The sequence below is a fragment of the Ranitomeya imitator genome, chromosome 5 (genome assembly GCF_032444005.1).
Source record: "Ranitomeya imitator isolate aRanImi1 chromosome 5, aRanImi1.pri, whole genome shotgun sequence".
In the NCBI taxonomy this organism is placed as follows: domain Eukaryota; kingdom Metazoa; phylum Chordata; class Amphibia; order Anura; family Dendrobatidae; genus Ranitomeya; species Ranitomeya imitator.
In genome coordinates this window covers 694,829,451-694,854,343 of record NC_091286.1, presented here as the reverse complement: position 1 = coordinate 694,854,343, position 24,893 = coordinate 694,829,451, and the positions used below count along the sequence as shown (strand labels likewise).

At 41.5% G+C, this 24,893-nt stretch overlaps 1 protein-coding gene across 22 annotated transcripts in view; it reads right to left on the bottom strand.

Moving 5' to 3' along the window:
- OTOF (otoferlin) overlaps window positions 1-24,893 on the bottom strand; it is a 342,337-nt gene that overhangs the window by 250,867 nt on the left and 66,577 nt on the right. For 14 of the 22 annotated variants that reach the window (XM_069728457.1, XM_069728459.1, XM_069728464.1 and 11 more), the window contains exon 1: window positions 24,467-24,724. The exons of the other annotated variants lie outside the window; for them this stretch is intronic. In XM_069728457.1, coding sequence (XP_069584558.1) covers window positions 24,467-24,721 — 255 coding nt within the window. In that variant the 5' untranslated portion in view covers window positions 24,722-24,724. Of the gene's footprint in view, window positions 1-24,466; window positions 24,725-24,893 lie in introns of those variants that run through there. 22 annotated transcript variants of the gene reach the window in all.

Below are 24,893 nucleotides of genomic sequence, written 5' to 3'. Positions count from 1 at the left end.
TAATACTGCCCCTATATACAAGAATATAACTACTATAATACTGCCCCTATGTACAAGAATATAACTGTTATAATACGGCTCCTATGTACAAGAATATAACTACTATAATACTGCCCCTATGCACAAGAATATAACTACTATAATACTGCCCCTATGTACAAGAATATAACTACTATAATACTGCCCATATGTACAAGAATATAACTACTATAATACTGCCCCTATGTACAAGAATATAACTACTATAATACTGCTCCTATGTACAAGAATATAACTGTTATAATACTGCTCCTATGTACAAGTATATACCTGCAATAATACTGCTCCTATGTACAAGAATATAAATACTATAATACTGCCCATATGTACAAGAATATAACTACTATAATACTGCTCCTATGTACAAGAATATAACTACTATAATACTGCTCCTATGTACAAGAATATAACTGTTATAATACTGCTCCTATGTACAAGTATATACCTGCAATAATACTGCTCCTATGTACAAGAATATAAATACTATAATACTGCCCCTATGTACAAGAATATAACTACTATAATACTGCCCCTATGTACAAGAATATAACTACTATAATACTGCCCATATGTACAAGAATATAACTACTATAATACTGCCCCTATGTACAAGAATATAACTACTATAATACTGCTGCTATGTACAAGAATATAACTACTATAATACTGCCCCTATGTACACGAATATAACTACTATAATACTGCCCATATGTACAAGAATATAACTACTATAATACTGCCCATATGTACAAGAATATAACTACTATAATACTGCCCCTATGTACAAGAATATAACTACTATAATACTGCTGCTATGTACAAGAATATAACTACTATAATACTGCCCCTATGTACAAGAATATAACTACTATAATACTGCTCCTATATACAAGAATATAACTACTATAATACTGCTCCTATGTACAAGAATATAACTACTATAATACTGCTCCTATGTACAAGAATATAACTGCTATAATACTGCTCCTATGTAGAAGAATATAACTACTATAATACTGCTCCCTATGTGTAGGAATATAGTACTACAATCCCCTGTCGCTTGTGCTCTATCTATATATATAATTGTCTAAGGGGTACTTCCGTCTTTCTGTCGGCAACTTCCGTAACGGAATTCCCGCATCGCTGATTGGTCTCACCAGCTGCCTGTCATGGCTGCCGCGACCAATCAGCGATGGGCACTGTCCGATTAGTCCCTCCCCTACTCCCCTGCAGTCACTGCCCGGTGCCTACTCCGTAATCCCCTCCAGTCACCGCTCACACAGGGCTAATGCCAGCGGTAACGGACCGCGTTATGCCGCAGGTACCGCACTCCGTTACCGCTGCTATTAACCCTGTGTGTCTCCAACTTTTTTTTTACTATTGAGGCTGCCTATGCGGCATCAATAGTAAAAAGATGTAACGTTAAAAATAATAAAAAAACAAAAAACCTGCTATTCTCACCTTCCGCCGTCCGACAATGCGCTCGCGCCGGCCGCCATCTTCTGTTACTAGAGATGCATTGCGAAATTACCCAGAAGACTTAGCGGTCTCGCGAGACCGCTAAGTGATCTGGCTAATTTCGCAATGCATCCTGGGAACGGAAGATGGCGGCAGCCGCGCGTGCATCACTAGAGTTTCGCTGGATCCTAGGGGGTGAGTATATAACTATTTTTTATTTTAATTAGTTTTTTTAACAGGGATATGGAGCCGACATTGGTAAATACTGCGTGGCTGCTATATACTACATGGGCAGTGTTATATACTCCGTGGGCTGTGTGATATACCCTGTGCCCTGTGTTATATGTTATGTGGGCAGTGTTATATACTGCGTCGCCTGTGTTATATACTGCGTCGCCTGTGTTATATACTGCGTCGCCTGTGTTATATACCGCGTGGCTGCTATATACTGCGTGGGTTGTGTGATATAGTATGTGGACTGTGTTGTATACTGTTTAGGCTGTGTTATATACTTGCGTGGCCACTGTTATATACTGCGTGGCCTGTACTAACGCATCAGGTATTCTACAATATGTATGTATGTATATAGCAGCCACATAGTATATAGCACAGGCCACGTAGTATTTGCTATATACTGCGTGGCTGCTATATACTGCGTGCGCTGTGTTATATAGTACGTGGGCTGTGTTATATAGTACGTGGGCTGTGATATACTGTGTGGCCTGTGCTATATACTACATGGCCTGTGTTATATACGGCATGGCCTGTGTTATATGCTACGTCGCCTGTGTTATATACTGCGTGGCTGCTATATACTCCGTGGGTTGTGTTATATAGTACGTGGGCAGTGTTATATACTCCGTGGGCTGTTTGATATACTGCGTGGGCTGTGCTATATACTACGTGCCCTGTGTTATATACTGCATGGCCTGTGTTATATACTACGTTGCCTGCGTGGCTGCTATATACTGCGTGGGTTGTGTTATATAGTATGTGGGCAGTGTTACTGTTTGGGCTGTGTTATATACTGCATGGCCACTGTTATATACTGCGTGGCCTGTATTAACGCATCGGGTATTCTACAATATGTATGTATATAGCAGCCACATAGTATATAGCACAGGCCACGTAGTATTTGCTATATACTACGTGGCCTCTGCTATATACTATGTGGCTGCTATATACATACATACATACATACATATAGTATGTGGGCTGTGTTATATACTCCATGGGCTGTGTTATATACTCCGTGGGCTGTGCTAAATACTACGTGCCCTGTGTTATATACTGCATGGCCTGTGCTATATACTATGTCGCCTGTGTTATATACTGCGTGGCTGCTATATACTGCGTGGGTTGTTTTATATAGTATGTGGGCTGTGTTATATACTGTTTGGGTTGTGTTATATACTGCGTGGCCACTGTTATATACTACGTGGCCTGTATTAATGCATTGAGTATGTATGTATATAGCAGCCACATAGTATATAGCACAGGCCACGTATTTGCTATATACTATGTGGCTGCTATATACATACATACATACATACATACATACATATTCTAGAATACCCGATGCGTTAGAATCGGGCCACCATCTAGTAATAATGATAATTGCTGATGTCTGTTACTGCGGTGACATTTTCTCCGTCTTTCACTTGAGTCAGCGAAATCCTGGAACGTCGGAGAATTGTGCACTGTAAGAAATGTTCTTGAAGAAGTCGTGCAGCCGGAGGCGAAGAAATGCAATCAGTATAATAGACGCGTGTCGCTTTTACTTTCATCTCTGGGAGAACCGTCTATTGATTGTCTCAGGAGCAGGCGCAGGCCGGGGGCCGGACGGAAGCACAGAATCCTGCTAATAGAAAGCGTTATCTGGGAAGGGACGCGGCGCCCAGACCGAGGGTTCTTAGAACATTTTAGTTAACATTACTCTAAGAAAACTGTATGGACTTTAAAAGGCCATTTAATAATTCCTGGCAGTGGTGTGAAAATACGCAGAAATTGTGAACTCAACCATTTATTAAATAGAACCCTGACGATTAATTAATGGGATTCCTATTGATTTATAGTAATAAATTTGAGCTTTAAAAAAAAAAAATAAATAAAGTGTTATAATAGTTTTATTTTAATCCCATAAATCAATAGTTCACATGAAAATAGGAAACTTTGTAATATATTTTATCCACGAATCTGCTTCTTTCTCCCCCTGAATCGAACTCATTCATTTTCAAAATTCTCCATCCACGGTTAAATCTGTCATGGCTGAATTCCCATTACTTTTTTCTTAATAAAAAGTTAATAAATGGGATTTTCATGTATTTTTTAAGACATATTACACTTTGTCATAACAAAGGGAATGTCACTCTGCAGCTATGCAGGTAACTGCAACTTCCATTAGATGGCAATAGAGTGGAAGGATAGTATCAAGTCTGCAAGAGCAGACCTGCAGCGAAGCTACCACCAGGTGGCAGCAGAATAGTCAAACAAGCAAAGTCAAAATCTAGACCATCAAGGGAAAAAACGAGAACAGAGTCAGTGGAGAGCCAAAAGGTCAATACCAGACAAAAGGCAGAAGTACCAGGGACCAGAGGTAAAGTCAAGTCAGAGTCAAAGCCGAGTCAAACACCGGGAAATCCAACAGCAATTAGGAAACACTTAGACAGGACGGGCAAGGAAGGAGGAATAGATACGGGCAAGGTCAGAAAGCGCAGCAGGACTAATCAGGGTACTACCAGAGTCAGCTACACACGCCGTAGGCAGAAAATATAACTGACACCACCTGCAGGATGCAGGAGCTAAATAGCAAACCTGAACCCAGAATGATGCAGAGCAAAGTTAACCCTTGATATGATCAGTCTAGGAAAAGAGCAGACAGGATTTAAAACCTGGACTGGATCATGACAGGGCGTATTTTGAGACAGCCATGTGGCATTTACATGGATCCTGACTGTCTATACTAAGTATGAACCCTATCGGCATTGGCATCAGTACAGGTTAAATATCTAGACCTCATAAGTATGGGTCAAGCATGTAGATTCCTTTTTACACAAAAGGAAACATCTGGACCCTATCGGCATACGTCAAACACCTACATCTCATTAGTACAAACCAAATATTTGAATGCTATCAGTATAGGTCAAACACCTGTAACCTTCGCAACAGAGGTAAAAAGATGTGCTCCCATCTCTACAGACCAAACATCTGAACCTCATGAGCACTTTCCAAAAATCTAGACTCTCCACAACACAAATCAAAAAACTGTCCCCCATTGGTGCAGGACAAATATCTGGACCTCATGACCACTGTCGAAACATCTAGACTCTTCTCCACACGGGCCAAACATCTTCCAAATTGTTGCAGATAACAAACTTGTCCATTATCGTTCCAGGCCAAATGTCTGGACCCAATAAGCACTGTCCAAACACCTAGGCTCTCCACAACACAGGTCAAACATCTGCCCCCATTGTGTGTAGACCAAAAACCTGTAACCTTCGCAATAGAGGTAAAAAATCTGCTTTCACCGCTGTAGACCAAATCTCTGGAACTCATGAGTACAGCCCATATAGCTGGTCCCTCAATCGGTGCAAGCCAAGCAATGGACTCTATTGGTGGAGAATAAACATCAGGACTACTGCAGTACAAGACAACCTTCTAGACTCCATCAGCACATTACAATTTTCTGGAACCCAAGGACATAGCTAAAACATGTAGGTCCCATCTGTACCAGCCAACCCTCTTGAACCCCATTGACATGAGTCAAACATCTCCATAACATTGATGAAGGCCACACATCTTTACGCTATTGTCAAGTGTCAAACATCTGTACACTCCTCGTCAAAAACTATAGGTGCAGCCCAAACATCTCTGCCTCATGTGCACAGGAAAAACATGTAAAACATCCCTCAACACAGGTCAAACATCTGTCCCCCTTTGGTGCAGACAAAACATCTGGACCCCTTGAGCAATGCCCTAACATCTAGACCCTCCTAACAAATCAAACATCTGTTCCTGTTCCCCATCAGTGCAGGCCTAACTTCTGGACCCCATGAGCACTGGATAACATTTAGACCCTCCTGAACACAGGTCAAACATCTGTCCACCTTTGGTACACCTCATAAGCATTGTCCAAACATCTAGACCATCCAAAATACAGGACAAACATCTGTTTCCCATGTGTGTAGGCCAAACATCTGGACCTCATGAGCACTGGAAAAACATTAAGATCCAACGCAATACAGGTCAAACATCTGGCCCACTGATGCAGGACAAACATCTCTCAGCCATCAGTGCAGGCCAAACATCTGGACCCCATGAGCACTGGATAACATTTAGACCCTCCTGAACACAGGTCAAACATCTGTCCACCTTTGGTACACCTCATAAGCATTGTCCAAACATCTAGACCATCCAAAATACAAGTCAAACATCTGTTTCCCATGTGTGCAGTCCAAACATCTGGACCTCATGAGCACTGGAAAAACATTAAGATACTCCGCAATACAGGTCAAACATCTGGCCCACTGGTGCAGGACAAAAATCTCTCAGCCATCAGTGCAGGCCAAACATCTGGACTTCATGAGCACTGTCGAAACATCTAGACTCTCCACAACACAGGTGAAATATTTGCCCCATTGGTGCAGATCAGACATCTGGAACCCATAGGCACTGGCCAAACCTCCATACTCTCCTCAACACAGGTCAAACATCTGCCTCCATTCTGTAGGTCAAACGTATGGGTTTGAGCAACTTCTTTAACTCCACCGGTACAGATTAATCTGAGCTTCTATGATATTGGCCAAATATGTAGATTTTATAGGGACAGGCCAAACATCTGTTCCATAGAAACATCTGTGACTGGAAGAAAGGAACGCGGGCTACATGTTGTACCGATAATGCTACATGTAGATGTTTTGTGTGGTAGGAGGAGCATCAGGCGGCACGTTTCTACTCTTTATTAGAGGATTAATTTTTTTTCACTATTTTTTCCTTCAACTGAGTACAATGAGGCAAATGTCACGCTGACTCTTTAATATCTAGAAGAGCGGAGGGAGAATTCATGTCACAGCTTTATTAAAGCATTAAAAATGCAGCGATGTTAGTCGTTCACCCAAGGATCAAGGTCTCCTCTACTTCCCTCGATTCCTCCAAACACCCTCCTCCTGGTGATGAGAAAACTCATGGTAGAAATATAGCAGTTCCATGGTTACATGAGATTCTACGGGAGATATTTATAAACATTCACATGGTGGTCACCGACTACATAACGAGCCCGACGGCTAACAAGGACCTGAGGATGAGAGTCTACAAGGAGGCTCAACATCTCATTGGTCTCCGATTGAGGAACCATATTCAGACCAGCTAAGACTTTCTTCATCCAAGCTGAGGGAAACGATATAAGACATATGGTATGTGCCCAGGTCTTCTATTGCACAAGTTCAAAAAGAGCCTGAAGACCCACCTCTTCCGACAAGCCTACAACCTGCAGTAACCACCGATCGACCAAACCGCTGCATGACCATCTCTACCCTCACCTACTGTATCCTCACCCATCCCTTGTAGATTGTGAGCCCTCGCGGGCAGGGTCCTCATTCCTCCTGTACCAGTTATGACTTGTATTGTTCAAGATTATTGTACTTGTTTTTATTATGTACACCCCTCCTCACATGTAAAGCACCATGGAATAAATATAACAATAAATAACAATAATAAATAATAATAATAATAATAAGCTATTTTCATGTCCACAGGAGGTAGTATTACAGCAGTTATACTATTGTACATAGGGGCAGTATTATAGTTGTTATATTCTTGTACATAGGGAGCAGTATTATAGTAGTTATATTCTTGTACATGGGGCAGTATTATAGTAGTTATATTCTTGTACATAGGGGGCAGTATTATAGTAGTTATATTCTTGTACATAGGAGCAGTATTATAGTAGTTATATTCTTGTACATAGGGGCAGTATTCTAGTAGTTATATTCTTGTACATAGGGAGCAATATTATAGTAGTTATATTCTTGTACATAGGAGCAGTATTATAGTAGTTATATTCTTGTACATAGGGAGCAGTATTATAGTAGTTATATTCTTGTATATAAGAGCAGTATTATAGTACTTATATTCTTGTACATAGGAGCAGTATTATAGTAGTTATATTCTTGTACATAGGAGCAGTATTATAGCAGTTATATTATTGTACATAGGAGCAGTATTATAGTAGTTATATTCTTGTACATAGGAGCAGTATTATAGTAGTTATATTCTTGTACATAGGGAGCAGTATTATAGTAGTTATATTCTTGTACATAGGAGCAGTATTATAGTAGTTATATTCTTGTACATAGGAGCAGTATAATAGTAGTTATATTCTTGTAAATAGGAGCAGTATTATAGCAGTTATACTATTGTACATAGGAGCAGTATTATAGTAATTATATTCTTGTACATAGGGGCAGTATTATAGTAGTTATATTCTTGTACATAGGAGCAGTATAATAGTAGTTATATTCTTGTACATAGGAGCAGTATTATAGCAGTTATACTATTGTACATAGGAGCAGTATTATAGTAATTATATTCTTGTACATAGGAGCAGTATTATAGTAGTTATATTCTTGTACATAGGGAGCAGTATTACAGTAGTTATATTCTTGTACATAGGAACAGTATTATAGTAGTTATATTCTTGTACATAGGAGCAGTATTATAGTAGTTATATTCTTGTACATAGGGAGCAGTATTATAGTAGTTATATTCTTGTACATAGGGAGCAGTATTATAGTAGTTATATTCTTGTATATAGGAGCAGTATTACAGTAGTTATATTCTTGTACATAGGAACAGTATTATAGTAGTTATATTCTTGTACATAGGAGCAGTATTATAGTAGTTATATTCTTGTACATAGGGAGCAGTATTATAGTAGTTATATTCTTGTACATAGGGAGCAGTATTATAGTAGTTATATTCTTGTATATAGGAGCAGTATTATAGTAGTTATATTCTTGTACATAGGGAGCAGTATTATAGTAGTTATATTCTTGTATATAGGAGCAGTATTATAGTAGTTATATTCTTGTACATAGGGGCAGTATTATAGTAGTTATATTCTTGTACATAGGGGCAGTATTATAGTAGTTATATTCTTGTACATAGGGGCAGTATTATAGTAGTTATATTCTTGTATATAGGAGCAGTATTATAGTAGTTATATTCTTGTACATAGGAGCAGTATTATAGTAGTTATATTCTTGTACATAGAGGCAGTATTATAGTAGTTATATTCTTGTACATAGGAGCAGTATTATAGTAGTTATATTCTTGTACATAGGGGCAGTATTATAGTAGTTATATTCTTGTACATAGGAGCAGTATTATAGTAGTTATATTCTTGTATATAGGAGCAGTATTATAGTAGTTATATTCTTGTACATAGGGGCAGTATTATAGTAGTTATATTCTTGTACATAGGAGCAGTATTATAGTAGTTATATTCTTGTATATAGGAGCAGTATTATAGTAGTTATATTCTTGTACATAGGGGCAGTATTATAGTAGTTATATTCTTGTACATAGGGGCAGTATTATAGTAGTTATATTCTTGTACATACGGGCAGTATTATAGTAGTTATATTCTTGTACATAGGGGCAGTATTATAGTAGTTATATTCTTGTATATAGGAGCAGTATTATAGTAGTTATATTCTTGTACATAGGGGGCAGTATTATAGTAGTTATATTCTTGTACATAGGAGCAGTATTATAGTAGTTATATTCTTGTACATAGGAGCAGTATTATAGTAGTTATATTCTTGTGTATAGGAGCAGTATTATAGTAGTTATATTCTTGTACATAGGAGCAGTATTATAGTAGTTATATTCTTGTACATAGGGAGCAGTATTATAGTAGTTATATTCTTGTACATAGGAGCAGTATTATAGTAGTTATATTCTTGTACATAGGAGCAGTATTATAGTAGTTATATTCTTGTACATAGGGAGCAGTATTATAGTAGTTATATTCTTGTACATAGGGAGCAGTATTATAGTAGTTATATTCTTGTATATAGGAGCAGTATTATAGTAGTTATATTCTTGTACATAGGAGCAGTATTATAGTAGTTATATTCTTGTGTATAGGAGCAGTATTATAGTAGTTATATTCTTGTACATAGGAGCAGTATTATAGTAGTTATATTCTTGTACATAGGGAGCAGTATTATAGTAGTTATATTCTTGTACATAGGAGCAGTATTATAGTAGTTATATTCTTGTACATAGGAGCAGTATTATAGTAGTTATATTCTTGTATATAGGGGCAGTATTATAGTAGTTATATTCTTGTACATAGGGGCAGTATTATAGTAGTTATATTCTTGTACATAGGAGCAGTATTATAGTAGTTATATTCTTGTACATAGGGAGCAGTATTATAGTAGTTATATTCTTGTACATAGGAGCAGTATTATAGTAGTTATATTCTTGTACATAGGAGCAGTATTATAGTAGTTATATTCTTGTACATAGGGGCAGTATTATAGTAGTTATATTCTTGTACATAGGGGCAGTATTATAGTAGTTATATTCTTGTACATAGGGGCAGTATTCTAGTAGTTATATTCTTGTACATAGGAGCAGTATTATAGTAGTTATATTCTTGTATATAGGAGCAGTATTATAGTAGTTATATTCTTGTACATAGGGGCAGTATTATAGTAGTTATATTCTTGTACATAGGGGCAGTATTATAGTAGTTATATTCTTGTACATAGGGGCAGTATTATAGTAGTTATATTCTTGTATATAGGAGCAGTATTATAGTAGTTATATTCTTGTACATAGGGGGCAGTATTATAGTATTTATATTCTTGTACATAGGAGCAGTATTATAGTAGTTATATTCTTGTACATAGGGGCAGTATTATAGTAGTTATATTCTTGTATATAGGAGCAGTATGATAATAGTTATATTCTTGTACATAGGGGCAGTATTTGTCATGATCCCAATGGCAGGGGATCACAAAAGGAGAAGCACACAAAAAAACAGAACAAGCTCTAGGGTGATGGAAACTGAGCTGACCGCGATCCTGAACCTAATTCACAACACTAGCAGTAGCCGGGGAATGTGCCTACGATGATTCTAGACGTCTCGCGCCAGCCGAAGGACTAGCTTCCCCTATTAGAAGAAACAAAGACCTCTCTTGCCTCCAGAGAAACACCCCACAGAAATAGCAGCCCCCCACATGTAATGACGGTGAAATGAGAGGAAAGCACATACGTAGTAATGAAAACAGATTCAGCAAAATGAGGCCCGCTAAAACTAGATAGCAGAGGATACAAAAGTGAACTGCGCGGTCAGCGAAAAACCCTACAACAAACCATCCTGAAATTACCTGAACTCATGTGCCAACTCATGGAACATGAGGAGTAATATCAGCCCACTAGAGCAACCAGCAACAAGGAATCACATAACTGCAAGCTGGACTAAAACAAAAATAAAGCAAAATGTGGAACAGGAAAATCAAAAACTTAGCTTGTCCTGATGATTACAGAAGCGGAAAGCAGAGGTAACAAGACACACTGATTACATTGATCGCCGGCGAGGAAATGACAAGAAAGCCAGGTTAAATAGGAAACTCCCATATCCTGATAGAACAGGTGGACACCAGAGACCGCAGAGAACACAAGTCACCCAGTACCATCAGTAACCACCAGAGGGAGCCCAAAAACAGAATCCACAACAAGTATTATAGTAGTTATATTCTTGTACATAGGGGCAGTATTCAAGTAGTTATATTCTTGTACATAGGGGCAGTATTATAGTAGTTATATTCTTGTACATAGGGGCAGTATTATAGTAGTTATATTCTTGTATATAGGAGCAGTATTATAGTAGTTATATTCTTGTACATAGGGGGCAGTATTATAGTAGTTATATTCTTGTACATAGGAGCAGTATTATAGTAGTTATATTCTTGTACATAGGAGCAGCATTATAGTAGTTATATTCTTGTACATAGGGCAGTATTATAGTAGTTATATTCTTGTACATAGGAGCAGCATTATAGTAGTTATATTCTTGTACATAGGGGCAGTATTATAGTAGTTATATTCTTGTACATAGGGGCAGTATTATAGTAGTTATATTCTTGTATATAGGAGCAGTATTATAGTAGTTATATTCTTGTACATAGGGGCAGTATTATAGTAGTTATATTCTTGTACATAGGGGCAGTATTATAGTAGTTATATTCTTGTACATAGGGGCAGTATTATAGTAGTTATATTCTTGTACATAGGGGCAGTATTATAGTAGTTATATTCTTGTATATAGGAGCAGTATTATAGTAGTTATATTCTTGTACATAGGAGCAGTATTATAGTAGTTATATTCTTGTACATAGGAGCAGTATTATAGTAGTTATATTCTTGTACATAGGAGCAGCATTATAGTAGTTATATTCTTGTACATAGGGGCAGTATTATAGTAGTTATATTCTTGTACATAGGGGCAGTATTATAGTAGTTATATTCTTGTACATAGGGAGCAGTATTATAGTAGTTATATTCTTGTATATAAGGGCAGTATTATAGTAGTTATATTCTTGTACACATGGAGCAGTAATATATTTGTACTGGGTGAAGTATTATACTCTTATTCATGTATTTTGGGGGGCAGTATGTGGTTAGATCAGTGGTGGCTTCCTCCTTCCATCTTCTCCGTCTGGCTCAGTCTCTGCCATTGATCGGAGCCTTTTGTAATTATGTCTGAGTATAATAGGATAAGGATCCTCGTCTTTTCGGGGGATTTCACGCTGGTCTCCGCTCACAGGCGCTGACGTCTTTGGGTCTCTTCGGTGTGACAGGTTTGGATGTGGTTTTCCGTCCTGTCTCCTCTGATAACACGGATGCTGGGCAGATATGTGACTTACACTTGTGGTTCTCGGCTTCTGGTCTTATTGGTGTTTGTCGCTTTTGCTGTTTTTTCCTCTCGATTTTCCCTTCTCATCCCATCAGTCTCTCGGCCGCTGATCTTACGGGGAAGCGTCGGCCGCGTCCGGCTCATTTATTAGAACTTACATTGCTCTTTAGATTATCGGGAAATGGTTTTAGCGGCTTCGGATGGAGAAATAAAGGACGGCACAGACCGCGCTGCAGCGGGCGAGAGGCTGAGAATACATCACATATATAGAGATTGGAGAGATCGGTCCGGCCAGAGCCGCCATGACAGATCCGCCGCAGGATCGGCAAGATGAAACCTCTCGTGTTAACAATGGGCAAAAGTTCAACTGCTAATTCACTGCGCGAAGAAGTAAGATAAGCGGAATCCAATAAAGCAAACGGGGGACTGAGCGGAAAGGACGGCAAATCTGATCTTCATAGGAAAGATACCGTGCAGGGGCGCACACAGTAATCATGGGGCCCCATGGCAGAAGTCCTAATTGGGCCCCCTGGAAAAAAAACATATATATATTTGGTGGTATCTCAAAACTTGGCAGCCCTTAAAAAGTATTTTTCCTTCTATTGAGGCCCCTTAGTGTTCCAACACACAAAAATTCCCCTTTTATGACCCCCATAACGTATGTTGCCAACAGAAGAGCCCCCCAAACACAACAAGGACTACGCAGTGAATTCCTCCACAGTACCGTGCACACTTACAATTTGATGACCTTACTCCACCCGCAAAGTTTGATACCCCACAGCAACGAAAACACAGTATAATGGCCCCAACACAGCCCGCCATACAGTATAATGAGCACCACACAGTATGAGGCCCCCACTAGCCCTACAAATAGTATAATGGACCCCACAAAGTCCTCCAAACAGTATAACAACCCCATATGGCCCTCCTGATACTATAATGGCCCCCGGGCCCCACATAGCCTTCCAAAAAGTATAATTAACCCCATATAGCCCTCCATATAGTATAATGGCCCCCGGGCCCCACACAGCCCTCCAAACAGTATAATCACCCCATATAGCCCTCCAAATAGTATAATGGCCCCGGGCCCCACACAGCCCTCCAAACAGTATAATCACCCCATATAGCCCTCCTAATACTATAATGGCCCCCGGGCCCCACATAGCCTTCCAAACAGTATAATCAATCCCATATAGCCCTCCAAATAGTGTAATGGCCCCCGGGCCCCACACAGCCCTCCAAACAGTATAATCAACCCCATATAGCCCTCCAAATAGTATAATGGCCCCCGAGCCCCACTCAGCCCTCCAAACTGTAAAATCAACCCCATATATCCCTCCAAATAGTATAATGGCCACCGGGCCCCACATAGCCCTCCAAACAGTATAATCACCCCATATAGCCCTCCATATAGTATAATGGCCCCCGGGCCCCACACAGCCCTCCAAACAGTATAATCACCCCATATAGCCCTCCTAATGCTATAATGGCCCCCAGGCCCCACATAGCCCTCCAAACAGTAAAATCAACCCCATATATCCCTCCAAATAGTATAATGGCCCCCGGGCCCCACACAGCCCTCCAAACAGTATAATCACCCCATATAGCCCTCCAAATAGTATAATGGCCCCCGGGCCCCACATAGCCCTCCAAACAGTATAATCAACCCCATATAGCCCTCCAAATAGTATAATGGCCCCCGGGCCCCACACAGCCCTCCAAACAGTATAATCACCCCATATAGCCTTCCAAATAGTATAATGGCCCCTGGGCCCCACACAGACCTCCAAACAGTATAATCACCCAATATAACCCTCTAAGCAATGTAAATAATATAATGGCCCAAACATATCCCTTAAAACAGTATATTGAGCCTCACATAGCCCTCCAAACTATATAATGGGCCCCACATAGCCCTCAAAACAATATAATAGCCCCCACATAGCTCTTTAAACAGTATATTGAGCTCCATATAGCCTTATAAATTGTATAATGGCCCCCACATAGCCCTACAAACAGTATAATGGCTCACATATAGTCCTCCAAAAATATAATGGCCCCCACATAGCGCTCCAAACTATATAATGGGCCCCACATAGCCCTTCAAACAGTATACTGGCCCCCATATAGCCCTCTAAACTATATGTTGGTACCACATAGCCCTCCAAATAGTACGAGAGCTCAGACGTACAAGGAAAATTATGGAGTAGGGAGTGGACGGCTGTTATGAACAGGTAATTCAGAACCACAATGGACCTTGAAGTTCAGAGCACACAAAGTGACCTGACATTTACCAAAAACATAGGACGAGCTCTGAGACGTGGGAACTCTGCTGACCGCAATCCCTAATCCTATCACACCACACTAGAGGTAGCCGTGGATTGCGCCTAACGCTCCCTATGCAACTCGGCACAGCCTGAGAAACTAACTAGCCCTGAAGATAGAAAAATAAGCCTACCTTGCCTCAGAGAAATTCCCCAAAGGAAAAGGCAGCCCCCCACATATAATGACTGTGAGTAAAGATGAAATACAAACACAGAGATGAAATAGATTTAGCAAAGTGAGGCCCGACTTACTGAATAGACCGAGGATAGGAAAGATAGCTTTGCGGTCAACACAAAAACCTACAAACAACCACGCAGAGGGGCAAAAAGACCCTCCGCACCGACTAACGGTACGGAGGTGCTCCCTCTGCGTCTCAGAGCTTCCAACAAGCAAGAAAAACCAAAATAGCAAGCTGGACAGAAAATATAGCAAACAAAAATAACACAAGCAGAACTTAGCTTATGCAGGAAGACAGGCCACAGGAACGATCCAGGAGGAAGAAAGACCAATACTAGAACATTGACTGGAGGCCATGATCAAATCACCAGGTGGAGTTAAATAGAGCAGCACCTAACGACTTAACCTCATTACCTGAGGAAGGAAACTCAGAAGCCGCAGTACCACTCTCATCCACCAAAGGAAGCTCATAGACAGAACCAGCCGCAGTACCACTCACGACCACAGGAGGGAGCTTGGCCACAGAATTCACAACAGTACCCCCCCCTTGAGGAGGGGTCACCGAACCCTCACCAGAGCCCCCAGGCCGACCAGGATGAGCCACATGAAAGGCACGAACCAGATCGGCAGCATGGACATCAGAGGCAAAGACCCAGGAATTATCTTCCTGACCATAACCACTTAACCAGATACTGGAGTTTCCGTCTCGAAACACGAGAATCCAAAATCTTCTCCACAATATACTCCAATTCCCCTTCAACCAAAACCGGAGCAGGAGGATCAATAGATGGAACCACAGGTGCTACGTATCTCCGCAACAATGACCTATGGAACACGTTATGGATGGAAAAAGAAGCCGGAAGAGTCAAACGAAAAGACACAGGATTAAGAACCTCAGAAATCCTATATGGACCAATGAAACGAGGCTTAAATTTAGGAGAGGAAACCTTCATAGGAATATAACGAGATGACAACCAAGCCAAATCCCCAACACGAAGTCGGGGACCCACACAGCGCCTGCGGTTAGCGAAACGTTGAGCCTTCTCCTGGGACAAGGTCAAATTGTCCACTACATGAGTCCAAATCTGCTGCAACCTGTCCACCACAGTATCTACACCAGGACAGTCCGAAGACTCAACCTGCCCTGAAGAGAAACGAGGGTAGAACCCAGAATTGCAGAAAAATGGCGAAACCAAAGTAGCCGAGCTGGCCCGATTATTAAGGGCGAACTCGGCCAAAGGCAAAAAGGACACCCAATCATCCTGATCAGCAGAAACAAAACATCTCAGATATGTTTCCAAGGTCTGATTGGTTCGTTCAGTCTGGCCATTTGTCTGAGGATGGAAAGCCGAGGAAAAAGACAAATCAATGCCCATCCTAGCACAAAAGGCTCGCCAAAACCTCGAAACAAACTGGGAACCTCTGTCAGAAACGATGTTCTCTGGAATGCCATGTAAACGAACCACATGCTGGAAAAACAATGGCACCAAATCAGAGGAGGAAGGCAATTTAGACAAGGGCACCAAATGGACCATCTTAGAGAAGCGATCACAAACCACCCAAATGACCGACATTCTTTGAGAGACGGGGAGATCTGAAATAAAATCCATAGAGATATGTGTCCAAGGCCTCTTCGGGACCGGCAAGGGCAAAAGCAACCCACTGGCACGAGAACAGCAGGGCTTAGCCCGAGCACAAATCCCACAGGACTGCACAAAAGAACGCACATCCCGCGACAGAGACGGCCACCAGAAGGATCTAGCCACCAAATCTCTGGTACCAAAGATTCCAGGATGACCAGCCAACACCGAACAATGAACCTCAGAGATAACTTTATTCGTCCACCTATCAGGGACAAACAGTTTCTCCGCTGGGCAACGGTCAGGTCTATTAGCCTGAAATTTTTGCAGCACCCGCCGCAAATCAGGGGAGATGGCAGACAAAATTACCCCCTCTTTGAGAATACCCGCTGGCTCAGGCAAACCCGGAGAATCGGGCACAAAACTCCTAGACAGGGCATCCGCCTTCACATTTTTAGAGCCCGGAAGGTACAAAACCACAAAGTCAAAACAGGAGAAAAACAGCGACCAACGAGCCTGTCTAGGATTCAACCGTTTGGCAGACTCGAGATAAGTCAAGTTTTTGTGATCAGTCAAGACCACCACGCGATGCTTAGCTCCTTCAAGCCAATGACGCCACTCCTCGAATGCCCACTTCATGGCTAGCAACTCTCGATTGCCAACATCATAATTTCGCTCAGCAGGCGAAAATTTCCTGGAAAAGAAGGCGCATGGTTTCATCACCGAGCAATCAGAAATTCTCTGCGACAAAACAGCCCCTGCTCCAATTTCAGAAGCATCAACCTCGACCTGGAACGGAAGCGAAACATCTGGTTGGCACAACACAGGGGCAGAAGAAAAACGACGCTTCAACTCCTGAAAAGCTTCCACAGCAGCAGAAGACCAATTGACCACATCAGCAACCTTCTTGGTTAAATCAGTCAACGGTTTAGCAATGCTAGAAAAATTAGCGATGAAGCGACGATAAAAATTAGCAAAGCCCAGGAACTTCTGCAGACTCTTCAGAGATGTTGGCTGAGTCCAATCATAAATAGCCTGAACTTTAACAGGGTCCATCTCGATAGTAGAAGGAGAAAAAATGAACCCCAAAAATGAAATCTTCTGAACACCAAAGAGACACTTTCACCCCTTCACAAACAAAGAATTAGCACGCAGGACCTGGAACACCATTCTGACCTGCTCCACATGAGACTCCCAATCATCCGAGAAGACCAAAATATCATCCAAGTATACAATCAGGAATTTATCCAGGTACTCTCGGAAGATGTCATGCATAAAGGACTGAAACACTGATGGAGCATTAGAAAGTCCGAATGGCATAACCAGGTACTCAAAATGGCCTTCGGGCGTATTAAATGCTGTTTTCCATTCATCGCCTCGTTTAATACGCACAAGATTATACGCACCACGAAGATCTATCTTGGTGAACCAACTAGCCCCCTTAATCCGAGCAAACAAATCAGACAGCAGCGGCAAGGGGTACTGAAATTTGACCGTAATTTTATTTAGAAGGCGGTAATCAATACAAGGTCTCAGCGAACCATCCTTCTTGGCCACAAAAAAGAACCCCGCTCCCAATGGCGACGACGACGGGCGAATATGACCCTTCTCCAAAGACTCCTTCACGTAACTCCGCATAGCGGCGTGCTCAGGTACAGATAAATTAAACAGTCGACCCTTAGGAAACTTACTACCAGGAATCAAATCGATAGCACAATCACAATCCCTATGCGGAGGTAGGGCACTGGACTTGGGCTCATCAAATACATCCTGGTAATCAGACAAGACCTCTGGGACCTCAGAAGGGGTGGATGATGAGATAGACAGAAATGGAACATCACCATGTACCCCCTGACAACCCCAGCTGGACACAGACATTGATTTCCAATCTAATACTGGGTTATGGACTTGTAGCCATGGCAACCCCAACACGACCACATCATGCAGATTATGCAACACCAGAAAGCGAATATCCTCCTGGTGCGCAGGAGCCATGCACATGGTCAGCTGGGTCCAATACTGAGGCTTATGCTTGGCCAAAGGCGTAGCATCAATTCCTCTCAATGGAATAGGATACTGCAAGGGCTCCAAGAAAAACCCACAGCGCCTAGCAAACTCCAAGTCCATCAAATTCAGGGCAGCGCCTGAATCCACAAATGCCATGACAGAATAGGAAGACAAAGAGCAGATCAAAGTAACGGACAAAAGAAATTTCGACTGTACCGTACCAATGGTGGCAGACCTAGCGAACCGCTTAGTGCGCTTAGGACAATCGGAGATAGCATGAGTGGAATCACCACAGTAGAAACACAGCCCATTCTGACGTCTGTGTTCTTGCCGTTCAGCTCTGGTCAAAGTCCTATCGCACTGCATAGGCTCAGGTTTATGCTCAGATAATACCGCCAAATGGTGCACAGATTTACGCTCACGCAAACGTCGACCGATCTGAATGGCCAAAGACATAGACTCATTTAGACCAGCAGACATAGGAAATCCCACCATGACATCCTTAAGGGCTTCAGATAGACCCTTTCTGAAAATAGCTGCCAGCGCACATTCATTCCATTGAGTGAGCACGGACCACTTTCTAAACTTCTGACAATAAATCTCTATCTCATCCTGACCCTGACACAGAGCCAGCAAAATTTTCTCTGCCTGAGCCACTGAATTAGGTTCGTCGTACAGCAATCCGAGCGCCAGAAAACACGCATCAATATTACATAATGCAGGATCTCCTGGCGCAAGGGAAAATGCCCAGTCTTGAGGGTCGCCACGTAATGAAGAAATAATGATCTTAACTTGTTGAACTGGGTCACCAGAGGAGCGGGGTTTCAAAGCCAGAAATAGTTTACAATTATTTTTAAAATTCAAAAACTTAGCTCTATCTCCAGAAAATAACTCAGGAATAGGAATTTTAGGTTCTAACATAGGATTCTGAACCACTAAATCTTGAATGTTCTGTACTCTTATAGTGAGATTATCCATCAAAGAGGACAGACCCTGAATGTCCATGTCCACACCTGTGTTCTGAACCACCCTGATGTAAAGGGGAAAAGAAAGACAGAACACAGTGCAAAGAAAAAAAAAATGGTCTCAGAACTTCTCTTTTCCCTCTTTTGAGAAGCATTAGTACTTTTGGCCTCCAGTACTGTTATGAACAGGTAATTCAGAACCACAATGGACCTTGAAGTTCAGAGCACACAAAGTGACCTGACATTTACCAAAAACATAGGACGAGCTCTGAGACGTGGGAACTCTGCTGACCGCAATCCCTAATCCTATCACACCACACTAGAGGTAGCCGTGGATTGCGCCTAACGCTCCCTATGCAACTCGGCACAGCCTGAGAAACTAACTAGCCCTGAAGATAAAAAAATAAGCCTACCTTGCCTCAGAGAAATTCCCCAAAGGAAAAGGCAGCCCCCCACATATAATGACTGTGAGTAAAGATGAAATACAAACACAGAGATGAAATAGATTTAGCAAAGTGAGGCCCGACTTACTGAATAGACCGAGGATTGGAAAGATAGCTTTGCGGTCAACACAAAAACCTACAAACAACCACGCAGAGGGGCAAAAAGACCCTCCGCACCGACTAACGGTACGGAGGTGCTCCCTCTGCGTCTCAGAGCTTCCAGCAAGCAAGAAAAACCAAAATAGCAAGCTGGACAGAAAATATAGCAAACAAAAATAACACAAGCAGAACTTAGCTTATGCAGGAAGACAGGCCACAGGAACGATCCAGGAGGAAGAAAGACCAATACTAGAACATTATAAAGGCACAGATGATTGGCCTCGGGGAGACCAAAACATCCAACACCGCGGAGACACCATCACGTGTTTCTCAACGCAGTGATTCCAGAACACTGCCCCCATCCCTTATGGGAAATATGCAGATGCATGTAAAGAAGCTGCGGAGACACCATCACGTGTTTCTCGACGCAAGCAGTGAATAGCCAGGCCTTTCCCCGGGAAGGAACAACCACGGGAAGGGCAGCATCCTATGAAGGAAAGCCACCTATGCCAAGCATGGTATCCATCCACAGACAGCTGTTTCTTTTTTTTTTTTTCCTCCCTCAGATGGGAAAGTCCACGGTCCAGAAATCCAAGACCAAAGAAAAATCCCAAACAGCTGCGTCAAATCCAAAACACAAAAGCTGTTCCCATCATCATCGGAAAATTTCAGTTTACTACAACATCAGAAAAAACAAGTCAAGACATATTTACAAAGTATCTCCACTTCTTCACCTTCCAAATCCCTTCGGCATCCACCTCCCCCCTTCTTCTTTTATCCCATAGAAAACACACATACATCTTCCCCAAAATCACTTTTAGACTATTCTTTACTACAATTTCCTTTCTCTTAAAAACATACACATTCCTCACATCCCATAATACTTCTTTTATACATGCAACTATTAACCACAACACTCTCTCCTTCACTCCATCACACATTCCCAAGCCAAACATGAACAACTCGAATGATAACAAGCTCACACCACACAATTCTTTACACAACGGTCCCATTCTTCCAATCACCTCCCTAGCATAATGACAATTCCAAAACACATGTATTACACTTTCCCTTCCACCACACCCACCTCTCGGACACATATCACTTCTCCCCAACCCACGATTCTTCTGAAATTCTCTAACTGGTAACACTCCATGCAAAGACTGCCACACAATCTCACTCTGCCTATTCGTCATACCGTCTAACCGCACTTTCTTCCATACTTTTTCTATATCATTCCCTCTAACCATGTTTATTCCACACTCTGTCTCTCTACATTCAATCATCCTATACACAGCCTTCTTATTACTCAACAACCTAACATCCACATCACACAACTCATACTTCACCAAAAATTTATAAACCCACACATACCATCTAGGCACGTCAAAAGCAACCGGATACCTCAGATCCCTCTCTCGCCACTTCAAACGAAATAAATACGCCCCAAACAAAAACCTACACAGACAAGAAAACTTGCCATCCATCCTAATCACCCTCAACACAAAAACCACAATATTTACACCAAAAAACACCTCAAGGTTTGGAAAACCCAACCCACCTTTTTCTAAACGTTTCACCAAAACCTCCCTCCTAGCCCTCTCCATTCTAGAATTCCACAAAAACACAAACAGAATCCTATTTAACCCTCTCATACACATATACCCCGGCGGAAAGACCACTGCAATATATAAGAAAATAGGCAAAATCACACTTTTAATAACTAAGATTTTTCCAAAAAACGAAAGACTTCTCATCTTCCAAAAACATAACTTCCGCTCAACCTTTCCTTTTGCATCATCCCAACTTTCTTTCCCATCCAAACTCTCTGAAAATTTCACCCCCAAAACCTTAATAGACCCAGTCACCTCATTCACTCCTACATCCTTACTTAAAACCCCTCCCCCAAAAACCTTACACTCACTCTTCTCCCAATTCACCTTAAATGCTGACGCACCACAAAAAATAGACGCTAATAACTTCACCCGCCTCACAGAATACTCTGAATCACACAACACACACACGTCATCCATATAAGCACTAACCTTCCATTCCCTCCCTCCACCTCCTGGCACTTGTACTCCTCTAATCACTTTATCTTTCCTCAACATACAAAGCAACGGTTCAATCGCACAAATAAACACCACAGGAGACAAAGGACAACCTTGTCGCACACCTGAAAAAACATTCACTCTTCTACCCACAGAACCATTCATCAAAACACAACTATAAATGTCTTTATATAAGCTCCTCACCCTCCAAACAAAATCAGGCGGAAACCCCATTCTCAATAATACCCGGAACAAAAAACTATGTGCTAACCGATCATACGCCTTTTCAAAGTCCAAACTCAAAACAAATACACTCTTCTTCCGACTCATACAGTCCCACAAACAATCTCTCAACATACACACACACTCATGTATACGTCTCCCAGGCACTGCACAACACTGTTCATCCCCAATCACACTCTCTATCACATCACGCATCCTATTCGCCATTACTTTCGCATAGATCTTATAATCGCAATTCAACAACGTTATCGGTCTCCAATTTTTTAAACTCTTCAAATCTCCTTTTTTAGGTATTAACACAACCATCCCTGCACGCATACTCTCAGCCACCTCCATACTAGACCACATATACTTACACATATCCACAAAATCCTTACCAATCACATGCCACATCACCCTATAAAACTCTATAAGAAGACCATCCTCTCCTGGAGTCTTATTTAACGCCATGCTATTCATTACCTTCCATACCTCATCACCTGTCACCTCACCCATCACTCTCTCTCTCTCCATCTCACTCAATTTATTTTCTAATACACTTAGTACATCCTCCTCCAAAGCCTCATCCCTCCACTTCACTGCATACAGCTCCTCATAAAACTTAGCCACATGTTCACACATATCCTCCCCACTTACCTCTCTTCCATCCTCTGCATTCAAAACACCCATACTCTGCTTTTTCCCAAAAACCTTTTTAAAGAAAAACCTCGAACACCTTTCATCTTGCTCCATTCTATCAATTTTTGCCCTAAAAATAATACTCTTCCCTTTCTCTTCCAAAAACTCTTTAATTTCTTTTTTAACCTTTTTTTATCCCCTCCTCCACCTCCATTCCTCCTTCCCTCAATTTATACAATAAACATAAACGGACATTCAACTTAACAAACTTTTCCCTCTTAATTGCCGCAAATTCATACCCCACACTTTTAAAAAACTTTTTTGTCTGCCTCTTAACCCAATCCCACCACTCACAAACATTCCCAAAACTTTCCTTACTCTTAAACCACTGTTCATACTTTCTCACATACTCCTTCCTCACAGCTTCATTTTCCAACAATTTCACATTTAACTTCCACAAACCCTTTCCAAACACACCACTAACATTAATATCTAACTCGCACAACACACAAACATGGTCCGAAAAAACGACCCTATCCTGCTTATATCCAACAGGAATAATATTTTTAGAAATAAAACAATAATCCAACCTGGACTGTGCTCTTCCACTATCAGAAAAAAAGGTATTTAACAAAGGGTTAACCTTACACACACGCTGCATATCACTCAAATCAAAGTCAGTAACTACCTCCAGACACATCCACATTCATCCCCCCACATCACAATTCATATCCCCCACAATCACCACAGGCACTCTTCCTGGAACAAAAAGCTTCACTTTTTCAAATAATAACTTACGCTCATTTCTTTCTACTGGCGCATAAATATTGATAACACAAAACTTAGCATTTTTATATTCAAAATTTGCTAAGATACACCTCCCCACCTCCACCACCAAATAATTATTCAAAACCACCTCCTGCCCCTTAACTAAAATCCCCACACCATCATTTCTATTATTTGCACTACCAGACCACACAGACGCACCATAAGACCACTCATCCCCTTTCACACCATCCACAATCCCACATTCTTGCAAACAAAAAATAGATGCACTCTGCATAGCTAAAAAATCCAAAATTGCTGCTCTCCTCCTCGCTTTCTTAAAAACTCTCACATTTTGAGAAACTATAGAAAAACCCATACTATAAAAACAAAAAAACAATGCAAAAATTACCACAAAACTACACACATTACACAAAAAGCCCTTGACAAAGGTCAAGACTCACAGAAAGGAGAGAAAAAAAAACAACAGATCCACTGAGCTTTCATTTTACCCAGTATCACCATTGTCCTCCTCTGCCATTCGGACTGAACAGCAAGTCTCTGAACCACTAACCCCTTCGTGCTCACTCCATTTTTTTATAGCCGGCCCAATTTTCCTCTTAGGCATACTACTGCATGCCTCATCACTTTCCCCATCCTCCTCCCTCTGACACTTATTCCCACCCCTGTCCTCATCTGAAGAAAGCCCTCTAATATTCTGAGGATCTGAGGGGTGCACAGGGCTCTCAGCTTCAGAAATATGCACGTCTTCCTCCGTTGCATCCATTGCTTCCTCAAGAGAAAACATTTCAGGCACAGTAGAGTCATCATCTTCTTCCTCATCTTCTTCCTGATCTTCTTCCTTCTTCTTAAACCCCTTCTCTACTTTTTTTGCCGCCAACCAAAACTCCTTATCTTCCTTCTGTGCATCACTCATAGCACCACGGGGTGCTAGCACAATGTCATCTGGAGTCACAGAGCGTCTTTCCTTCTCCCTCTCCCTCCTTTCCTCTCTCTCCATTCTTTCAGTTTCCTTCCTGATAGTCGCCAACCTCCTCCTTCTCTCCTCCATTCACTCTCTGAGCGTCTAGGCGCCCTCCACGGACAATCCTTATACATGTGGTCACTACTACCACACACGTCACAGGTCTTAGCCATCGGGCAATCACCAGCCATATGCCCCTCCTTCTTGC